Source organism: Epinephelus moara, chromosome 8, assembly GCF_006386435.1.
Source record: "Epinephelus moara isolate mb chromosome 8, YSFRI_EMoa_1.0, whole genome shotgun sequence".
In the NCBI taxonomy this organism is placed as follows: Eukaryota; Metazoa; Chordata; class Actinopteri; order Perciformes; family Serranidae; genus Epinephelus; species Epinephelus moara.
Genome location: NC_065513.1, coordinates 36749690 through 36772002, shown reverse-complemented (window position 1 = coordinate 36772002; position 22313 = coordinate 36749690). Strand labels below are relative to the sequence as shown.

Below are 22313 nucleotides of genomic sequence, written 5' to 3'. Positions count from 1 at the left end.
TGAAATTATCATTGATGTATTATAGAAAAGTGATTTATCTTTTATAAATGACAAAAGGCACATCTGCCTCATTTTCGCTGTGGTATCGTGATACTACTCAGAACCATGATATTTTCATTGGTATCGTACAGTGGGATCCAATTTTGGTACCGTGACAACACTAATCTGGAGGGGGTTCATCTGCAAAAACTAATGAAAAACTAAACAATATTCGGTACTTGGTATTCGGCCAAGCGTTTAATATTATTCGGCTTCGGCCACAAATTTTCATTTCGGTGCATCCCTAGTTGTCAATAAAGATGGCGACGCCCTCTCGTCATGTACACGTTCCTGAGTGCCAATTTTTGTGATGAGAACAACCAATGACAGCCAAATTTTTCTTCCGTAAATATCAGCCTGTGATAAAAATGGAAATGTTGATCATGTTAGTGTGGGGCTACCCAGAGCTTTACATCTGTCCCACAGACGATAGGCCTACACACTTAGGACGATTCACACTGGTGCTATTTGGTCCACTTTAAATGAACCCTGGTCCGCTTCCATGGATAGTTCTGTTCATTTGAAGTGGTGTGAACGCTCACTAGTACTCTGGTGCGGACCAAATGAGGGTCTCGGTTCACTTGCAAGTGAACCCTGGTGCAGTTCGCTTGCAGTGGGAATTGCAAACGGACTATCCAGCAAACCAAAGAGAGGAAGTAACATAGAGTGCAGTGCATTTTGGGTAGAAATAAAACAAAGCCAACAGCGCAAACCGGTAGAAGCAAAGGTAATTGATGACCTGGGTTTTCTTCTTCCTCATACTTATTTTCTTCCTGGTCAGTGGTCATTTCGGGCAATACCGCCCCCAAATGAGCAGCTGTTGTAACTGCGTGACATTGTCCAGGCGGTTTAGTCCGCTTTATAAAGTGCAGTGTGAAATGAAGGTGTGAAATTTTTCGGCATTTCCCGCCCAATCGAACCGAGTCCCCCAAGTATCCTGGTGTGAATGCGCCCTTATAAACAGTGCCAGGAAGGAGATCAGCTCTGCACTCATGATTTCAGGTCAACGGGCTATGGTACAATGCTTGTTAAGGTTGCTTAACAACCTCAGACCCAACCTGCTGATGTGCTCTTCAAAACTGGCACAAAACTCCTAGATTCACTCCAAGATTATGCGACCATTACAATGAACACAAATTCAGCCAATCCCAATGAGTTATTACTGTATTTAACAACAGAGTCAGGCCGTTTCTGTGTTGTTGGTAACAGCCAACCCACCAACAATACAGAGCGCTAAAACTCAAATTTGTGACGTCATAGGATATAAAGTCTGGAGCTGCTTCGTGGACAATAAATTGGGAAAGATGTCGTAGATGACACTGAGAGCACCCATGGGTATGTTCTGAGTATGTACACTACAACAGATTAAACCTCATTTAAGTATAAAAAAAGAAAAACATTATGTGGATCCACTAAGTCTCCCATACAGTGTCTATTGAGCAGCTCCAGATTTAATACCCAAATGACAACACAAGTTTGAGACTCTGGTTTCTGGCTTTGAGAGAGAGAGTAGTTTATGTTGACAAATATCAACTGAACTTTCCTAGACCATGGAAATAACAAATTGGAATTTCTAATTCCGGTGGTGTTTCACTTTAAGAAGACATTTCTTCTCGAGAACAGTTGTTGACTAGAGGCTTATTCCTTCCTGGTGAAAGCCTAGTGTTGATTAGATAGAAAATTAGCACTTGTTAGAAGTCACTAGCAAAAATAAATCGGCTGGTTTCTCTTCTCGTTCTTCCACTCAAGTGTCTGGCTCTCCACTGCACAAGCAACGTTTTAAAAGAAAAGGCTGGTGTTAATCTCTAACTGTTTGACTGTCAACAAATCCCATCAAAAGACCCACAACGACAAATGTTACTCAAACAGGAGTAAATCATGCATTTGTTGGATACTATTTAGCTCTATAAGCTGTGAATTAATGCACATTTGGTGCCCTGGTGAGTGTTTACAGCAGCAGGATGGTGTATGTGGTACTGACTCAAAACAAACTACAGTGTCATGGTAATGAGGCAACATGTCACTGTGTGCAACAGTGTGGCTCATTAATGTGCTTTTAATGGTTTTTGGACAACAATGGAGCTCCGTGGCACAGAGGAATAAAATATATCAGGCTTTGGCTACACAGACAATACTTATTTAGTGGGATCATTTCATGGGATTTGTTGAAAATACAGGAAATGTAGAATATCACCAGCCTCATGTTTTATTAAAGGTGCAATGAGTAATGCCTGGCAACGTGCTCCAAACCGATAGGGAGTGGCATTTCACCTTCAAGCCAAGTGCTAATTAACAGCAGGGCAACAATACGCCAAATTCGACCAAACTGCTGAGACTCGAAGGGCCGGTCAAAATGACACTGTTATCCTACAACCTTCACGAAAGGTAGTTTGGTTTATAGTTTACGTTCTAGCCTTTTAGTAGGACCATAGTAGCAAGAAGACAGCCACTTCAAAACCACATATCGATGCCATTTGGATAGTTTCTCGGTACGTTTTGTGTTGACATCAGTTATGTCCAGAGCATTACTTTATTACCTTTTTAAAGTACCTTTGTTTGGCACCTGGATAGAAGCAACAATTTAAGATCACAGCCTTGAACTGGCAACGTATGATAAGCCTGCAAGCTAGCTTAGCCTAGCTAGCTTCACTTGGCTGTATGCCGGCCTGAAATGGCTGACCTAACTGTACAACTATCATGGATTTCACACCTTGGATTATCTGAACTGGGACATATTCTTTGTCTTGCCTGACTCATATGCACAGACCTTATCCACACAGGGCTGGTTAGCCTGCTGGCTAGCTTGGACTGGCTGCACCCAGCTGTGTTGACGCAGGTAGCAACTCTGTACTTTCTGCAGACACTATTTGGTCCACCTCTGGCAACGAGCGATCAAGATGGGACCAAAGAAGGATTTTCCAAATATGAAACAGGAAGTCGAAGACATAAAAACACTGCTAACTTTATGCTAGGAGAGATCGCAGGTATCTCCAAACAACAATAACTATTACTTGACTTTATTCAAGGCTAAAGGCTAACTGGTTGGCATGCTAACTTTAGTAAATATATCTGCAACAGAATACACAAACTCCTTTGACATAACCTCAAATCTGTTACTTCTTCAAATCCTGTTGATAATGCTAGTTAATTTTTTGAACGTTGTAAATTAACATTCTGGCCATAATTTAAACACTACAAATTCAAAGTCAAGATCAGTTGTGTTTATGCCCAAAAAATAGAGAAAAAACTACTTCATATTCTTATATAGAAATCCAGTCATGATTTCTCCCTGTAAAACAAAATATGCTGTGCTTCCATAAGCTTGTACCAACCAGTTTCAACCAACGAAATCCACCCATCAATCATTTTCCAATGTTAGCTGCACAGAGCTAAGTTTAAGTTAGCTAGCTAGCAACAGCATGCTACGTCACTGTGTCTTCGTTCCCCCAAAATGCAGTGGTTATGGGCTGCAGGCCTTAAGTCACCTGGGGAGAGTGGTATCAGTGACAGCTCCAGTTCATGCACAAGGCATCTTACAGCAGACTGCTGTACATGGAGCATACAATGGGCTGTGTCTCCATCTGCCAGATACTAACACCATCAGGGCCTCACTGTTGTGACACACCCACTTCTCAACAATCAAACCCTTGTTTTCCAAATCAAATACATACATTTCACTGGGAAATACGCCACAGCACAGAAGCTAAAGACGCTCTAACTTCCGTTTCACTGGGACTTTAAAAGCAGTAAACCCAGTTCTACATGCTACACGAGCTGGATAAGAACTTAAGCTCACCTCATTGGTCCCCACCGAGCTGATGACACAGCTAATCTTTGTGTTGTCCTTTGACTCCAAGTAGATGGCCTGGCTCTTATGGTACCTGTCGGAGCAAAAAGAACACACACAAACAGCTTTAATTTAGCGTTCAAGGTGAGGAATGAGGGATAGGCCTAAGTGCAGACAGGAGAGAGGTTCATTATGCATAATTTTACCCAGCTGAATAAACCATATTCCTCCTGAGATGGCACTAAATAGATAATTGGACTGGAAAGTCAAAACAAAAAGTCTGTTATTTTATTTTAATGGCTCCCAAACTGTCAGAGGACAGAACCAACCCAGGGGAAGAGACTGACAACCAAAACGTTTGATCATTAAGGGCCCACTGAAGAATAATGACGCATGTGTCTCCCTGCGGCTCTTTGTGAAGGCTTTCCGGTGGTGGTGTCTTCTTTAGTGATGAATAAATGAGACTTTGCCTTGAAAGAAGAGTGTGCATACCTCACAGCTCGCTCCTCTCAACTTCTTCTTTCTATATCAGCAGCTAATAAGACAGAATTCTATTACTGTTAGCCCTCTTTCACATGACCTTATGTTCTGACACGTCTGATGCACAGCTCTGTTCTCAAACAGGAGGGCATCAGACCGTGTCTGGTCAAGGATTTCTATTCTCTTCGTCTCTGCATCACAGCAGAATGCAGCGCTGACTCTAATGCAGCCACCTTCTCTGAATATGTATTTTTATGGTGCCTTCAAGCACTAGCACTTATTCAGTCGCTCCTAAGAAATATCTCTTTCTGTACCTCAGGAAAAAAAAGAGGCTGCCATCAAAGTGGTTGTAACATGTTTTTTGAAATCCAACCAAACACCAGAGACATAATACACTTGGCAATGTGGCCATCTAGTGGTGGCAGAAGCTGTAGTCAGGCTGTGTGAGAAAAGGCAGTGTCAGGGGAAACACTGAAATGTCTTGTTTGAGGATGAAACTTAAAACTCACCATCTTTTGTCGTAGTAAAGTTTCCCCTCTTCAATGCGGGCCTCGTAACGCTGGGAGGGGCTTTCCATGGGAGCAGAGGGGACGTGCTCTGGAGACGATGGAGACACTGAAGAGAGAAACTAATGATCAGTATCACCATGCAGATATTTTGTTTTAAGGAATAAATTTGGGGCATTTTAGGAAACATGCTCATTCGTTTTCTTGCTGAGACGAGAGGAAGATTAGTAGATATGAAGTTACAGCCAGCAGCTGGTTAGCTTAGCTTAGCATAAAGACTGAGACATGTAACAAAATCCACCTGCCGGCTCATTAAATAACCTGGTACTGTTTGTTTGATCTGTATCAGGGCACGACATGGACAGTTGCCAGATAGCCATAGCAACCATTTTAAGAGACTGGTGACCAATCCTTGGTCTTTGGTTGCCATCAGTGACAACCACTTATTAACCTCTAAAAAATAGGGACAGCAAACAGTAAAAGGTGCAGCCCAAAATACATATTTTTTTGCATTAACGCTATTCAAATACTGGTGTTAGAGTCAAAACCTGTACCAGACAATGCTGCATGTGCTTTGGTGCGTTTATTTGCATGAGCACAGACATCTGTTTTAGAGACAGTGATGAAGCAAATTAAGTTGTTTTACTGTGGGGTGAAAGGTTCGACAAACCGGTCAACATCACAAATGAATGTGCAAATTGGTTCAACTAAAAAATAACCAGATGAACCTGAACTCAGGGAGAAACATCCTGCTATCTCTGAGCTGGACCAAAAATTATACGGCAAAGCATGTACAACAAACACCCCGATGAACCAGGTCTGTAAAATATCAGATAAAACACCAACTGCAAATAACGTAAATATCGCAAATATCGTTCGGTTACTGTAATAAAGCTTTTACACATTCTTTTATGTCACATGTTTGCTATTAAGCCAACAAATAACTGTATAGTATCTTGATTATTCAAAATATAAGGTGACTAAAAATGACATCTAAACTCTCAGTTTTGGCAGCCAGCTAAAAGTTAAGCCTTGCAAACAAAAATCAAAGGGTAAAAAAATGTAATGTTGCAGTGTTATGTGCCAGATGATCTCTTGACTATCTCTTTGTCAAGTGTTTGCTGGTTGCCTGTAAGTTATGGCGGCCAAACAAGAAATTGCCCACATTTCTTCACCGTTGGACCAAGCCAGACGAGCTGTTTCCCCAGTTTCCAGTCTTTGTACTAAGCTAAGCTAACCAGCAGCTGACTGTGGATTCATATTTAGCATCTTTTATCAACCTCAGTAGAAAGCAAATAAAAGCATTTCCCTGATTGACAGACTGTCTTTAACTAGAGTGCTTGTTGTGCATGACTTGATGTGCATTAATTGCTAAAGATGAGTATCGACGTACCTGGCCGTTTTGGTGATTTAAGCTGTAAAATAGAAGGTATGAAAATTTCAAAAAACATAATTTGAAAGATAAGATTCAGCAAGGATAATGCAATGTATCAACTCATTCAGAAACACTTACCTTATTAAGTGTTCTTAGATCTTCCATTATCTGTTCGTCTGTTAACAAATAATTTAGCTGAGGTGTGACGAGTTAAGGAAGGCTTTTTTTTTAATGCAACTTAGTTCAGAAATTTAGCCAGACCCACAGATGTAGCTGACCTCTGAACTTCCTTTGACTGAAACTAAGTATCTCCTACAGGATTAAAAAGTATCTTGAGAAAGCACAAAGACTGCTAGTACAAATAATACTGAACCATCTACCCCTCACAGATTCAGCTGCCACTAACAAACTCTAAGTTTCTGTGAAGGATATCTGGCGCAGGTTTTCTCCGTTTGTCTGGTATTGGGACCGGATCGTTGGGCCGTCTCCTCAGCTTCCGAGTCATGATAGGTTTTACCTCCATCGAGTCTACGCATAGAAGAAATAATGACAAACTGAGATCCAACAACAACATCCAAATTGTGTCAAACATTCCTGAAAAAACAAACAAACATCCCTCACAGGCAAATTAAAAGGACAGACAGCAACATCTTAATTAACTGTATCTAAAAGTCCATCTTTAATCAGACAACTTACTGTTTAAGTGTGTGGAGAGAAAAACTCTCACTTTCCACCCACATACTTTTTTACTCCATTTCTCTCTCTTCTGCTGAGCAAGTCCCTGATTAATAATCCCATTCTGGCTCCCTTACCGCCCGTCAGCTCCATTGTTAATTTTTCGTTCTCGATCATTTTCTTCTTCTCCTCCAGCTCTGCAATTAGATTTTCCTTCAGTTCCACCTTTTTATCGTCAAACTCCTTCACAGCTGCCTTCTTCTCCTTGATGTAGTTCCTCTCCACCTGCTCTGTCTGCAGAAGGGTTGAGAGAAGGGAACGATGGAAGCAGAGGGGATGTTTTCCTTGTAATACCAATAACATAAAGGTCAGCTCTGTATAAACTACATCAGTAAGTCTGCCAGATTAAGTACACTCACCTCAAGCTGGAGAAACAGATCTGTAAAGGGAAAGAAAAACATCGGTTTAATGTTACCCGCACATTATATCTGACATTTGATGACTGCAGTCAATGTTGGTTGCTCTCAAGACGAGAAAAGGGTGCAGTGCAGGGTCACAAAGACACAGCAAAAGCACCATAAAATTTTTAGAAACTATCTATGATTTAAAACGCTTTTTGCAGTGCATCTTGGGAAAAACAAAGCAATTTTGATCAGCAAAAAATGGAGTGCATAAAATTCTGGCACACACAGCGGGCAAAGGAAACAGCTGATCAGACACAAGCCACTGACTCAACAAAAATAAAGTAAGCCATAAAATTAGAACAGCCAAATGGTGGAAATGGAGAGGGTTGGAGCAGAGAGAGGAAGATGGCTCAGTCCTTTTCTAAACAATGCTGATATGTGTTCCTGTACGTTTACTAAATGATGATGCCTCCGTAAGACACTGTACTTTTATCATTAATCTTGTATGTTAGGTTAAGTCACACGACATGTTTTATTCACCCTTTGTGCACATTAAAAATGTACAACTTCTATTGAGACATAGTAGTTAGTTAGTAGTTTCATCCTCAAAAAAAGGAGAGAGAAAGGCAGCATTAAAGTTTGTGTAATTCAGGAAAACAAAGAGAAGTCAAGCCTACAGACAAAACCTGCAATACTACTAAAATAATATTAAAACATCAGTTTATAATGAATCTCCTGATGGCAGCCATGTGGGAAATCAGACATCTTTGTGTAAAATACTTCCACAGCCAAAACGTCTCCTCTTGTATCCATGCGCTCTTGCATTTGGACACATTTCCTTTTCCTAGTTCTCACCTCCAAGCAGCTGTTTTGCAAAACTGTTTATTGCCAATGTTCTCCCCCAGCCAAACAAACCACATTAAAGCAGGAAACACTCCAAAATTTGAATAATCTGCTTCAAACATGTTTGGTGTGGATGCATCGGAGCAAAGCACGATGTGTTCTGGCTCTGAATGTTGCTCAACTTGCCTGCATTTCGGAGTCTCTCTTTGTACTGCTGGTCCAGCTTCTTCATCCTCTTCTGATACTCCTGCAGCGTACCTGCAAAAAGAGAGGGTGACGTTTACTATATGTGAAGATCTATGGAATCAAAAGAATTATGTTATGGTCTAATTATGACCTTGTGTAGGGTGAGAGCCAGAAAATTCTCAAGTTACAGTAGTAAAACTCCAATTCAAGCAGTTTCATTGTGATACATCATCAATATTTCAAGACCAAATTTAAATTTTGGCATCCTCTACCTGCTACTCTCATCACCCATCCACAGCCAAGACTAGATAACAATGACACTGCACCTACATTTGGATGAACAAAGAGCCCACAACACATCACCCCGCAATTTCTACACTGCAGATTCACTGTACAGAAACAGTTTGCATCATCAGACGACAGACAGACTTGACGATTCAACGTGAGCCGCATATGGCAGAGGACTGTGTGTGTCATCTGTTATCATCTGTTTCTCAGCTGGTTTATCTTTTCAGCCAGAGACAGAGGCTGTACTTTCAAGCTGCCTCTGAAACTGCCTTTGTGGCCCGATGATGTAATCACCAACCACCACCATGAGTAACCGGTTATGATCTGGCTGTGTCCTTTAAAAAATCTAATAAAAAATGAACCCCCACTCACTAAACCGCACCCCACCAGACAAAGAGCTGCAGTCATTCACATTTGGAATATTCCTGACACACTTCAGTCATAAGAAAAGACAAATCCAAGTGATTACCTTCTTGTAATTGCTGCAACTGTCTTTTCAGGGAGGCCAGTTTGTCTTGGTACATCCTGCGATGAAATAAAACCAGAGCTGTAATCACATTTACTTTCACCGGGCAAACATTCAAAACTTTCACCTTTAGATTATTTCTAGGTTTTAACAGCTGATCCGTGGTTGGTAAAACACTTACTGCTCTTTGATTTCAACATAGTCATCCTCGTCGTGCTTGGCAAGGTCTGTTTCACTGGCATCTTCCGTGTCTGGGAAAGGTCAGGAGAAGAAGAGACTCAAATTTCAAAACTATCTCTCAAGTAATATTCAAAACAGACTCCTAGTGATTCAAAAAAATACTGTACGTGTGATCATTTCAGCATGCTCCATGAGATAAGTATGTAGTTTTTCTACATCACAAACTTGATGCAAGTAAGTTGGGTCCACAGACAGACTGACAGCAGAGATCTGCACAGATCAAAGGACGTGCGTGGCACCGGTAAGGTAATGGTGAACACCCTGCCTGGGAATGCCCTCCGGTTTGTTAGAAGAGGACACCAGGGCAAGTTTGCCATGTAAGATCACACACTGACATGCTCGGATCGACAGCTAGAAAAGTTTAGCCATGCAAAGCTAATGCTTGTACATGTAATCCAATGATATTAACATAACTAGCAACCGAAATACAGCTGGTAATCCAAGTGTCAAGCCTTTTGCCGCATGGTGAGATTAATCATAAACGATCCCCGGCTAACTTGGCCGTGCTGTCAGTCCATCGGAAACTCTCTCAGGGCGAAGCTAACATGTTCACAGCTAGTGCGATGTGGCAAACTTGGGTGCCAAGTTTACAAGCTAACCTCGGTCAGTCCGCGTTACCTTCAAAACCCGACACAAGAGAGGGGTAAGGCCCAGTTGCATTAAGCTGACACAGCAGCTTTCATTTTCGGTTAGCATTAATGTGCTAGCTTGAGTTAGCTCAGCCTGCTGTTTTAACAGTAACCCGATTCTAGCTGCCGTAGTTAGGCATAACAAACCCGTCTACATATCCAGAGGAGGAAAAAATAAGTCCAGCTGTTCGCTTGGAAGTCGACGCCAGGTAGCTAGCTAACCTTGTAGTGCTGTCATCGCCTGGCTTTCCTCTTGTCTTTCTTTCTCTTTGCCTGCAATCCGTCCTGTCTCACTCAATAGTGTGAAAAGGGCAGTGCAGTGGACACAGCACGCAGGGTTTCGCCTGCCTGCCGACCTGTCAATGCTCGGAGCTAACGTTACGTAGCTAGTTGGCTAATTGACGCTATGTACCCCATTTGTGATATCATTTATTAAAAGTGTATCAATCCAACCGGGCTGTGGCACATCTACAGTCATTTTATCTTAATTTTCAGTTATGTTTTGTCGGTAACCATTTCTGAAATAACAACGAAGCGCCAATCTGCCAAATAATGTGGTTAAAGCTAGTGGACGCCTCATGTGTGTACTGGCATGCTAGCTAGTTAGCTTGTAAACAAATGCGAGTTTGTTAATGCTATTTTCGTTAAACATTGCTTCATTTTCTATCAACACTGGAATCGTTCAGCCAGTGTAATGTTAAGATAGTATAAGTTACATCACCTGCTTCTTAAATGTTTCTTGACTGAGCGGAAACTTGGCTGGTGGTAGCTAGCTTATGTAGCTAGCAAGCTAACTGCGTGTGGCTGAGGCTCGTATTGAACTAGCTCTCCATCTTTGGGTACAGGCAGTTAAATTTGATAAAGGACGTGCTATGATACACTGTCACCAGTCGAGCTTAATCTGCAGCTCACTTTAAATTTCTCAACAAAATTAACTACATTTCCGCACTTATCGCGCGCTTCCGTTTCTTTTCCAACAAGTAGACAGAGCCCGACTGTCAGGCAGCTTTTGGTCAATTCGTTTAACGTTACCTTCCTCCGAGTCTCTCCCCCTGAAACTCCGGTCGTCGTCGTCGTCCACGCTGTCGAGTTCTTCTTCATCGTTGTAATAATCCACCATGGGTGATAGCAAAGTCGAAGCCATTTGTTCGCTTGGAAAATGTAAACAAACACAAAATAAACAATCGATTTGTGTTTTGCAGCTTGCTTGGAACAGCGCCTACAACTGGCAGGACCCCCGAGTATCAAGCTGTCTGACGTCATGCCTGTCTAAAATGTCTGTGACGATAATGTGCGATGTCGAATAAAATATCGTTATTCAGATTTTTTCAAACAAATAAATGAAAGAATTCAAGTTCAATGATATCAGTGAATAATTTGTGTTTTTTATGAATGCGCATATTAAGAAACTAAAAAACTTTAATCAGGCATATTGCCGAATACCACAGGCTGTGGGGTCTCTTTGTTTTGGCTCCCGGTTGGCTCGCTTTTCATTTAGCTTTTCCACACTCACTGGATCTGCGAAGAGTCAATGGGCGGTCAAACAGTGAAATTCAGTGTTTATCAATTAAGCCACCACTGCTGGAGCTATATCCCTGCCATCTATCTATTTTAAACAGGCTTATCCAGCAGTAAACACCATCACACACAAGATATTTTTGATTAGTTGGCACCAAAAGAGCTGTAAAAAATAACCTCTCTTAAACATCACATTTATGTAGTCCCCCAACTAATCAATTATATTTATGTTATCCCCCAACATTGTGACATAAAGGCTGCTTCCTAGCTGTAACCACATTGCCAGGAACATAACATTAAAGCCATTTATTTTGTTTTGATGAAATGATGTCTGATTACTTGTTCATTAATGAAGCCCGGCCATCAGTCTAAAAGCAGTGAAAGCTGTGTGTAAAACCTACCATGTGTACATGTGTGTGTAACTGTAGAAGTCTCATTATGCCATGGACAAAAAGTCAAATCACTGGTGATGGTATTATAAGAATAAGCTGAGTGGTTAAATGCAAGTCACATGAAATATTAGTGTTCCTCCACCAAAATTGCATCTATTTTTATACCCCAGTGGATATTTATGGTGAGAATTTGCAAAATAATCTTTCTCTTTGTTCCCTGGTTCTTGAACTACCTCTTGCTTGTGACAAATTTACAGTCACACACACGCACCCATCATAAAATTTGCAGATGACACCACAGCGCTTGGTCTAACAAGTGGCAGTGATGGGAGAGCCTGTAGGAGAGACGTGGCAGATGTAACCATATGGTGCCAGGATAACAACCTGTGTCTTAATGTCAGTAAGACAAAAGAAATCATTGCTGACTTCAGAAAGAACAGATAAAACCTCACTCCTGTTCCCACCAGTGCTTCATCTGCTGAGATCCTTGATAGTTTTATTGGCATACACATTTCAGACACTCTCACATGGTCTACTAACACCAAGAAAGCACAACAAACACAAACAAAGAGACTTATTTCCGGAGGCATCTCAGCTCAAGAGGTTTGGTATGAGCACTAAAACTGGTGGATTTTTATCGCTGTACCACTGAGAGTTGTTCTAACAAGCTGTACTACTGTGTGGTTTGACAACCGAATTGCTCAGGACTGCAGACGGCTACAATGGGCTGTAAAGACAGCAGAAGAAATCCCTGGCACAGAACTACCACAACTTCATGATACTGACACCACTCGCTGCAAGAGGAAGGCCCCAAACACCATTAAGGATACCAGACACTCTGCCTGTGCTCTGTTCTTGCTCCGTCCATCAAAAAATTGTCACCAGAGCATTAAATCACACAACACTCATCTCCGTAACAGCTTCTTCCCTCAGGCAGTGAGGTTGCTGAGCAGTTGATGCATCCATTTGTGCTGCAAATTAATGCTTGTAGATTGTATGTACTGATAACTGTGGGTCATGTTTCTTTGTTGCTGTCGTCTGGGGATGTTCTCCCTTTGTGTAAGGCAGAGTGCCACTGAGTGCAAGCATTCAACAGTGATTTTTTTCACATGACAATAAACTTGAACATCTTAATAACTGTAATACTTTAACTAGAAATTTAAATTTGTGAAGGGAGGGATGAAGTCACAACAGAATATTCTCACATTTTGTGTGTTTTACTTGCTAGCAACAATATACATAACCTGCTGGCCGCATGCTTTCTAACATATTGCCCTTAAAGAAGCAAAAATCTTAACTTCATCATATCATAATTGCAACCATCAAAGCAGGTTATACACTGGTTTAATGACTTTATTACACCAGAACAATCCACCTGGTATTAATACTGCTTTCTTGGAAACCCTTGGTACACATATTAAAAACAAATTAAAATATATCAAACAATGGAAACAGCCTGGTTAAAGGTTTTTACATTTAAAGGCCTGTAGACTAATTTGACCCTGCATAGACCATCAGTGCAGTACAAGATAGTTTACTGAGCGCTGCCCTTGAAGTAGCCTAGTGAGGATTTCCAGGAGCCCAAACACAGAAAGCCTTTTGCTGTTGACCTTGTGGGGTCATTAGACGGGTTTTGTCAAGACCACCTAAGCGGTTGTTTTTTGTCAGAAAAATTAATCCTGAACTAATTTAAAAACTGATTACTGTTGAGCTTTTCAGAGATGAATCCTTGCTGTTTTTCTTAGTCATCTTTGTGTTAAACAAGACACATTTTAGAAATATGTAACATGGTATTTGACACTTCTGTCTGACGTAGTCTAGGCTACAATGGCTAACATCAGGCAGGCACTGAATCATGATTCCCCGAGTTTACTTCACACAGATGATGCCTCCCTTGTCCATAAAAACAAAACTTTTGTATAAAGGATTATGATGTCAGTGTTACTACCAGGAAATGCTGGTTTGTGCAGTCAAAGTAGCAGCCCCAGTGACTTTATAGATAGGGCACTGTCCTCCTTAACCCGGGGATTGTGAGGTCAAGTCCCATCAGGGTTGTGTGGTAGAGTAACACAGCTGGGCCCATCATGATAGTAGATGTCACTGTGGGGTGTGAGAAACTCTAACAGGCGTTCTGAGATGTTTTATGGACCAAATTAGTTGATTAATCAAGAGCATGATTGTTAAGTACAAATAGTTGCAGTCCTAACTCTGAGTATTATGTTGTCAACAGCAGCAACTTGCTGATGTTTGTTCATCTTAATGTGGCCTGTCAGAATCTGGCCTGTCAGGAGACGTGCAGCTCTGTTTTCACTATATTATGTTGCGAAGACGTGTAACAAGCTGTGGGTAGCATCATGACTATATGAACAAGCACAGATTGAAAGGCAATTCGACACCAAATTTCAAAGACGAAAAATTCAAACCACAAACACCTGGGTTAGCAAGGTTGTATTTTAGGCAGATTAGACCTTTGGATCACAAAACTGTCAAAACAAGACGTGAACAAGGCAGAAGTTTAAACAATTCCAATCTTGAATTTCACCAATTCAAACTGACTGACCCTCATTTTTAGACCTGACTTGAATTTTAGATCTGTAACTTAATTATTCAATTTAAGCAATTTGGACTTTGTAAAATTTTAATATTGTACACTTGTATTTTTTTGACCCCCTTGCTCAGAAATAAATTTTAAATGCTATATTTTCAGTAATATTTAAATATCTACATGATGACCTGATGTTATTCCTCAAGTCAGAAAATATAAAATATTAGTGTTAACGCAAAAAAAAAAAAAATCATACAAAATGGGACCCTTTACTATTCTATTTAAAAGGCTAAAGATCCTCCCACCAAATTAAACGGGACACACTAGAGTGTAGTGATAAGAACTGAAGGAAAATGAGCCTCTATACTTGAATATCCACAGATTTTATCCATTTGTAATTCTTACCGGTGTGTATTGGTGTCTATGTAAACTGTTAATTAATGTGCCTATGCATATGTTGGATGTTATTTGATTTTTTTGTATCTGTATGTTCATTTTATTTCACTACTAGATATTTTCTTACATACTATTTTGTACAGGCAGCATATGGGCAACGTAAAGGAAAACGTTTGTTGTCAAATGTCTGAGAACAATACTGTTTTCTCAAATATGCCAAAGAAATATTTGCTCAACTCAACTTTATTTATATAGCACCTTTCATACAAACATGCAGCCCAAAGTGCTTCAAATGGCACAATAGAAATGACACAGACACGACTTGACGGATAACACAAACAACCGAACATAAAGTTCTGCAAGACTAGAAAATGACAACAAGACAATAAAATATTTAAAAAGCAAACCCACCAAGACAGAACAAACAAACAAAAAATATTATTAAAAGTCTATAGAATAAAAAGTAAGTATTGACATGATATATTCAGTAGTCGTTAAGTCAAATTTTACAATAAAACATGTAGTTGCTCATAAGATTCAGTAACTGTCTACAGTATGACATAAAATATAAAATGCACAAATAAAGGGGTGTTTCCCCAACTTTTTTGAAGAATGTCCTCCCTTTGTTTTAGGTTGTACTTTAGCCACGCTGTGTGTCATTGTTTTGTTATTGTATGTAATGTCTGTCCTCCACACTATGTGATATGGTCATGAATCAAATAAATGTGTCCTCCCGACTGGACTACTGCAATTCTCTTTTAACTTGCCCGAACAAATCATCTCTGAATCGTCTTCAGATAATCCAGAATGCTGCTGCTCGGCTGTTAACCAGGTCCAACAGGTCAACTCATATCACTCCCATTTTAGCTTCTTTACACTGGTTGCCCATCAGGTTCAGGATTCACTTCAAGATACTTGAACTCTCCATCTATATATTATCAGTAGGTTCCTTAGGTCCCCGCTCCTGACTCAAAATGAAAGGTGATTGTGTCTTTGAAGAAGAAGTGGCTCCAACACTAAGATCTTTTCAAAATTGCTTTTGTCCCACTCTAAATTGTCTGTGTTTGTATCCCTGGTAAGTTTCTGTTTGAGGCCTCAGTAGCCTGTAGGCCTATTTGCTCATGTGTTTTACTTCCTTTTTTGTTGCTTTGTTATTTTGTTAGTTTGATCATTTGATTATATTTTGTGAATCACTTTGTGAATTTCATTTCTGTGAAAGGTGCTATACCAATTTAAAAACAACTCACATTGACCAAAGGGCTGCACAAAAGGAATAAAATGCTAAAAACACACATAAGAGGCGACGTAACTGTCAGGTAAACAGCTCACACATTTAGAGACACAACACACACAGGCACATGCCAGGGAAGACCACATCAGGGGGACTCTTGAGCCTGGACTTAAATGAGTCAATGGTGGGGGTAGATCTGATAGCAGGGGATGCTGTTCCACAGTTTGGGGGCAGACACAGCAAAGGCCCGATCACCCCTGAGCTTAAGTCTGGAGCGTGGGGCAGCCAGGAGCCCTAGGTCAGATAAAATAAATAAAATGTGTTATTTTGTACAAAGGATTCCAGGTGCATCCTTGTGCCTTTTAAAGCTATGTGGTCTTAATAAACACCTCACTCTGATAAGCATACAGTATATTTATTTTTTAGTTTTACAGTTGAACTTCAAAGGTGCACCAGCAGGTGGCAGCATTGCACTGAGTGTATTCAGGAGACGATCTCACTTAGCATCACTGAAGTTGCAACAGAATCGCTATGACTCAGTGCATGCATCTTTAATGATTTGCAAAGGAAATAAGGTGTAGTATTGTTGCTTTACTTTACATACGCGCTTGTTATTTACAGCAGCAATATAAAAGATAAATTTTATAACAAGAATGTTTGCATGTGATTTGGGTAAGTCAGCACAAGATAGTTGGAAGAATTAAATAAGTATTCTGTGCTAAATACACCTGCGACGCGCACATCCTCGCGCGGACCCCTCCGCGGCACGAGACAACTTTATTTCCGCCTGTCTGTCAAAGTAGCTGTCAAGCGCGGGCGAGGGGTTGTGCTCCTGCTGCTCCGTCATTCAGGAAGTCCACACCAACTGACAGCACTTCGCAAAGTCGCACCGACATCTTCAGAGTCGGACTAAATGTTCCTGAAGTGAGCGCGCTTTCCAGCAACGACGACTTTGGCACAAGGTGAGCGTGTTTCTCTGCCCCTGTGTTGTTGTGTCGCGTGTCACTGTTTGTAACGGTTTACCAGCTCGCGATAGCCTCGCGCTCTCAAACTGCAATGACACTTCCTCTTGTCTCGGCGGCTAAGCTACTCGAGCTAAATGTCAAAGCGGCGCAGACAGAGTGAGGCTGTAAATGAATAGTGTGTGCCTGCACCTGAAGTTGAAAATGACCACCGTCGCTTGGTCTCGACGTTGTTCGGCTTGTTGTTTGAACGCCACTCCACTCAGAGGTGGTGAGTACGGGCACCAGCGGCAGCTCGGCGGGGTTATAAGTGCGTAGGTTTGCTTTTTAAAAGCTCCTGAGCGAAGTGCGTGTTTGTTGATTGATGTGTTTGTGCACCTGCTTGGAGCAACAACAAAAAAAATCCACGCAGCAATTTGGATACTTACGCTGTGGACTGACGGGGAAGACGCGTCGCTGTTTGGTTTGTTCCTCAGGGGGTGAGTATGGAGAGCACACGGATGACAGGTTGTAATGAAGTGTACAGTTACGAGGCTTTGGAGCCGACGCTGTGTAAACTTGTCCTCGGTGTTATTTTGGCATTGTCACGCGATGTGGGCCAGTCCTGCGTGAGCGTGTCACATCCAAAACGACTGTGGTACCTTCCATTGCATCCTACATTGTTGTGAGTGAGATTTTACTATCAACGCGCAGTCACAATGGCTCTCGGTGGAGACGGTGTAACGTCCACTACACATGACCCGAGTCACATTTTACTACGTCTCTTTGCAGCCGAGCATCAAATGCATCACTCACACTTTTATTTCTCACCATTTCGACTGTAATATTCCCTTGCATTCATTTATTGCGCACACAATACTCGCACGTCATTCATGTTTTTGTATTTCATAAGTCTCCCCAGGCATGGATGCTGCAAACCCTCTGCATGCAGGACAGTGCTTGGTTAAATAAGCAGCCTCTAAAGTAAATGTAGGCGAACATGACGCGCTCGAAATGGCAGATGTAGATAGCAAGCTGAGCACTAAAACCCAAGCTGACCCAACATGATGTCATCTCTTGTGTGTAGAGCGCATGAGTGAGAGGCAGCAGACCTGCGTTTCGCTGCTAAACTGTGTCATTTGTAAAGATTTATTTTAAGGAGCCTGCCCACGCGAATACAGGCACGGATCGCCAGGATTTAATCCCATATTATGACACTGCACCTGCGTGTCATTCAAATCGATTTGTGGCATTTGCTCAGAGGTGCAGAGCAGAGGATGGAAAACTCATTTCACACATTTGTTTTGCAGAGCAGAGTTTACTTGTCTTGAGATAATGCTGACAAGAGAGAAAGAGAATAAGCTTTTCTTTGCACTCTTTGCCATCATGTCTCCGTAGTGAGGAGTTTCAGTGCCCTACTTCAGCAGACATGCTTTCGTTCAAAGGGCACAGGAGTGTTGTGCAAGCCCCCTCGTTGACATCATATCTAGTAGGCTCATTTGCAACCTATTGACCAAGCCACCAAGAGAGGGAACAGAAAGTGACACACTTCCTTATTGCTGATGGAATCTAGGGCAGTGCAGCATTGGTGATTTTACTTTGACTGGGTCATTTCCAGGTAAAAGTTTCACTTGTCCGGGCTGTTGGACTGATACAGGACGCTGCAGGTGGATAATACACAGGTTATGACGTGCTTGTGTCTTGTACAGTTAGACCTGCGAGAGGTTAGCCACACCTGGTCGTGTAAAAGCTTTTTATAGTGCATGTTGTGAAACTTGAGATTTTCAAGAGCAGAAGTCAAAGGGGCGAGATTCTTTTTTATCAGGCACACACTCAATAGACTGTTGTTCAGTGTTTTGGATGAATTATCATGCGCTCCTGTGCTTTCATTTGGCCCTTTTTAGACACTGGATGATACTGGTCTCTATATGTAATGTGACATCAAGCTTCCTTCACACAGGCACAGGCTTATTGCTAACAGTCATGTCTTTTTATAGAGCTGTGTGAGAGATTATTGAGACGTTAGCCAGGGGTCTTCTCATGAATTTGCACAAATCCCTTTGAGTACAAGTGGTGTGTGTGTGTGTGTGTGTGTGTGTGTGTGTGTGTGTGTATGGATGGATGTGTGCATGCTGATGGATGCACTGGGAAAGGACACATCAGCTGCTGTTGACAATTGGCTGATGTGGCTGTCACAGACAGGGGGTTGGGGTGGGGGTGTGCGAGCCAGACTTGCACACACTGAGGCCATGTTCACACTGACGGCAAGCTCCCATTTGCAAACATGACTGGTTGAAATTGGGTTCAAGATTAGGCTTAAAGTCAGCACAACACTGCACCTTTGACATAGTCTGAGTGGGCGGAAGTTCGCTGCATAGATCAGCCTCTCATTGGGCAGAACGAGCCACCCGCTGAAGTCCCGCCCTACCACCTCCGGTTGTGTAGCAGTTTTCAACCGTTTTCAACACGTCCTTTACTAACTTTTGCGGTGTTTGATCTTGTGGGGATGTAGCCATTTTTCTGCCATGGTTCACGTCCTGTAGGTGATATTTTTGTGGGCGTGTTACACCAAAACCTGTTTCCCCCCGGCAATATTTTTGCAAGCGCACCGTTGCTGTGGCACCACCCAGAACGATTGTGATTGGTTGAAAGAAGTACAAGCAGCTGGTGCGTTTTTTTCCTCCAATCTTAAAGTGAGAGTCGGCCCAGCCAAACCTTTCTTTTCTTGAAAAAGGTCTGGTGAGCGAGACTACCTTCGACAAGAAGACGAGTTTCACGTGGTTCACAATGGGTAGATGCAAGTTTTTGGATGGATGGCTTGACGATACCGTATATAAATACTGGTTGGCCAATTTACACACAGAGCTAGATGCAAGCTTTGTGTGAAATCGTTTGACATCGCCAACATGGGGGAGAAGGCGATTCTGAGCCACATGAAAGGAAAAAACAACGACGTCTCGTTACTGCATCGCTTGCACCCAGAGTCCCAACCTTTTTGCCTCAGCCCAGACATTGAACTTGCCTGAGTTTTTATTTGCATGCCATTATGGTACTTGGCTACAATCGCCTATTAAGAATAATTAAATATGATGTGAAATATGATACACTGATATATTTACTCAGATGGCGCATATTCTCTGAAAAAAACAAAACGCAGAGAAGTCTGAAAATTAGGGTATGGAAAAGTATGGAATTTTGAAATTCCAAATGTGTAGGAACCCTGTAAAGCAAATAGTCAGAATACAATTATTTTAGAGCAGAAAATGCTATGAGAAGAATTTGTTGTGTCAAAAATCCTTGATATGTACAAGCCGATTATGCCGCTCTAGCCAATTAAATGGTTTCAGTAATCAAAACCTATTTTTTCATCAGTGACTCTTCATGATCACTTGTAGCATTTTATCCTAGATTAATCCAACCAGCCTCTCTTAATTGCAGAAACGTGTCATAAATTGCTTGTTTCAACCTGAAGAAAGCCACCTTTTCATGTGAAGATGCATATATTTGTAAGATTTTGTCATTAGCATAAGCAACGCCCTGAAGTTCAGTGCTGTTTGTGGGCAAGTTTCATTCATAAAAATGTTTGCAGATGACTTGCACTATAGGGCTTCTAGTCCTCTCTTCAGGAACCACCAGACAAAAACATGAAAATGAATTGAATTTTGTTTGTAACTGAGAGAATATTCAAAATAGCTTAGCAAAATAAGTGAATGCCACAAACTCGCACATGCCACTTAAGAATGAATCTCTCCGTGCAAGTGGTTCTCACATGAGGCCCAATGTATTTTATTTTCTGATGATCAAACTGAAAAGATTTGTTTGCAAGCCCAGGAAAAGCTAGATTATTCTGTTTGACGTGATGACCCCAAGGTCAAGAGTAAATTTCCACACTTAACACAATGCAGTTGGTCTTAGCAACAGATTTGCTGCTGTTGATGTTGTCAAACAACGAAGAAGTATAAAAATACCAGGGCAACCAGTCATTCCTGCTTTGGTATACTGAGATGATTGGTTGTTTACTATTTCCTGCTTGTGAAGTTGACTGTCAGGAGTTAATAAAACCAAAGCAATGATGAAACCTGTATTGTGTAATCGTTACTGCTACACAGCACCTGACTGTGTGTGCGCAAACATTGGATGAAACTTGTCCAAACAACAACAGTCTTTCAGATGTACCCACTCTGGAGAGCATGATCAAAATGTCACCATTTTTGGGTGGGAGACGTACTGGCTTAGTATGGATGGAAGGCCGAAATGGAGGTAAAAAAAAAGGTGCATTTTCAAATTTTGCCAGCTTAGTGTGGGCACTAGCAGCAGACCTGACATCAGCGGGGGGAGGTTTAAACCCCTGACAGCAGGTGTAATAGCCTACATGTCCTGCTCTGAAAAGGGGTTTAGATTATCTGGGTGAGGGTGAAGTTTAAAGTATAAAGCAGAATGGGAGTTGGGTGCCCCTCCTCTTTAACTCTTCACCCTCAAAACTGTCAGGAGGGCTGTTATACGGTAGTTACAGAACGTTCACACCAGCGTTTATGACAGCAACATTTAGCACCAAATCCATTTAATCTGGACAGTGATCAGTGGATTTGCTCATGGAGGCAGTAAATCCACGAAAAGCTTTCAGACTGAATAGCAGGAAGGCAAAGCGGCATGGTATAGAACAGTGCAAAGGACATCCCCAAATTTAGTGACGAGATTCAAACCCACATTGTTGCAAGGATCCAATATGCTGCAGAGAAAGACAGGAAGTGTGATCTTAATCTGTTCTGATGATGAACCTTGCCTCTGACCCTGATGACTGACTTTGACCTATGGGAGCTATTAATTATTACATTTACTTCACAACTGATTTCATGTGTGTTGCCCATTTGAGATATTTGATGGCAGTTAATAAGTCAAAATGTGTTTCTAAAAATATTTGAGGTGAGAAAAAGGGAACAGAGTAACAGAGTCATGCTTCATGTTTGATCAGCACTGCCTAGTCTCATTGTTTGATCTAAGATTTTTTCAGCCTCCGTTTTTACAATACAGGAAACAGTATGGTGCCCACTTCCTGTTCACAGATTTGCATATAACGGCTTAACAGTGCATTTAAATGTTTCTGAAGACATTTTAGGTGAGATATTGACAGTACAGTAACAGAATTTTAGTTTATATTTTATCAGCACTGCCAAATTTTTCTCTTTGACCTGAGTGTGGTTTGAGTTTGAGAGAGCTTCTATACTCTTTGTGTCCATGGTGGGCATACGAAAATGAGGAAGCTCAATGTGTAGTTTGAGCAACAGCCTGAGAGCCAGTGAAAATCCACCATTTTTTTGCTGGCCAATGAGCAGGGAGGTCTGGGTGTTGGTAAGATGGAGGGAAGTTTATCA

At 41.5% G+C, this 22313-nt stretch overlaps 2 protein-coding genes across 6 annotated transcripts in view; one reads left to right on the top strand and one right to left on the bottom strand.

The window, feature by feature from the left end:
* Positions 1-11155, bottom strand: part of suds3 (SDS3 homolog, SIN3A corepressor complex component) — a 13202-nt gene extending 2047 nt beyond the window's left edge. The window contains exons 1-11 of one of the 3 annotated variants that reach the window (XM_050050654.1): positions 10951-11155; positions 9231-9300; positions 9053-9108; positions 8296-8367; positions 7282-7301; positions 7000-7156; positions 6620-6715; positions 6326-6387; positions 6206-6227; positions 4816-4921; positions 3836-3920 (exon numbers count right to left, since the gene is read on the bottom strand). In XM_050050654.1, coding sequence (XP_049906611.1) covers positions 3836-3920; positions 4816-4921; positions 6206-6227; positions 6326-6387; positions 6620-6715; positions 7000-7156; positions 7282-7301; positions 8296-8367; positions 9053-9108; positions 9231-9300; positions 10951-11062 — 858 coding nt within the window. In that variant the 5' untranslated portion in view covers positions 11063-11155. Of the gene's footprint in view, positions 1-3835; positions 3921-4815; positions 4922-6205; positions 6228-6325; positions 6388-6619; positions 6716-6999; positions 7157-7281; positions 7302-8295; positions 8368-9052; positions 9109-9230; positions 9301-9396; positions 9857-10639; positions 10870-10950 lie in introns of those variants that run through there. The other 2 variants (XM_050050656.1, XM_050050655.1) reach the window with 2 other exon arrangements.
* Positions 11156-16805: 5650 nt separating this feature from the next.
* taok3a (TAO kinase 3a) overlaps positions 16806-22313 on the top strand; it is a 98005-nt gene continuing 92497 nt past the window's right edge. Inside the window, exon 1 of one of the 3 annotated variants that reach the window (XM_050050638.1) lies at positions 16806-16962. The gene's annotated coding sequence lies outside the window, so the exon portion shown is untranslated. Of the gene's footprint in view, positions 16963-17117; positions 17442-18540; positions 18560-22313 lie in introns of those variants that run through there. The other 2 variants (XM_050050639.1, XM_050050641.1) reach the window with 2 other exon arrangements.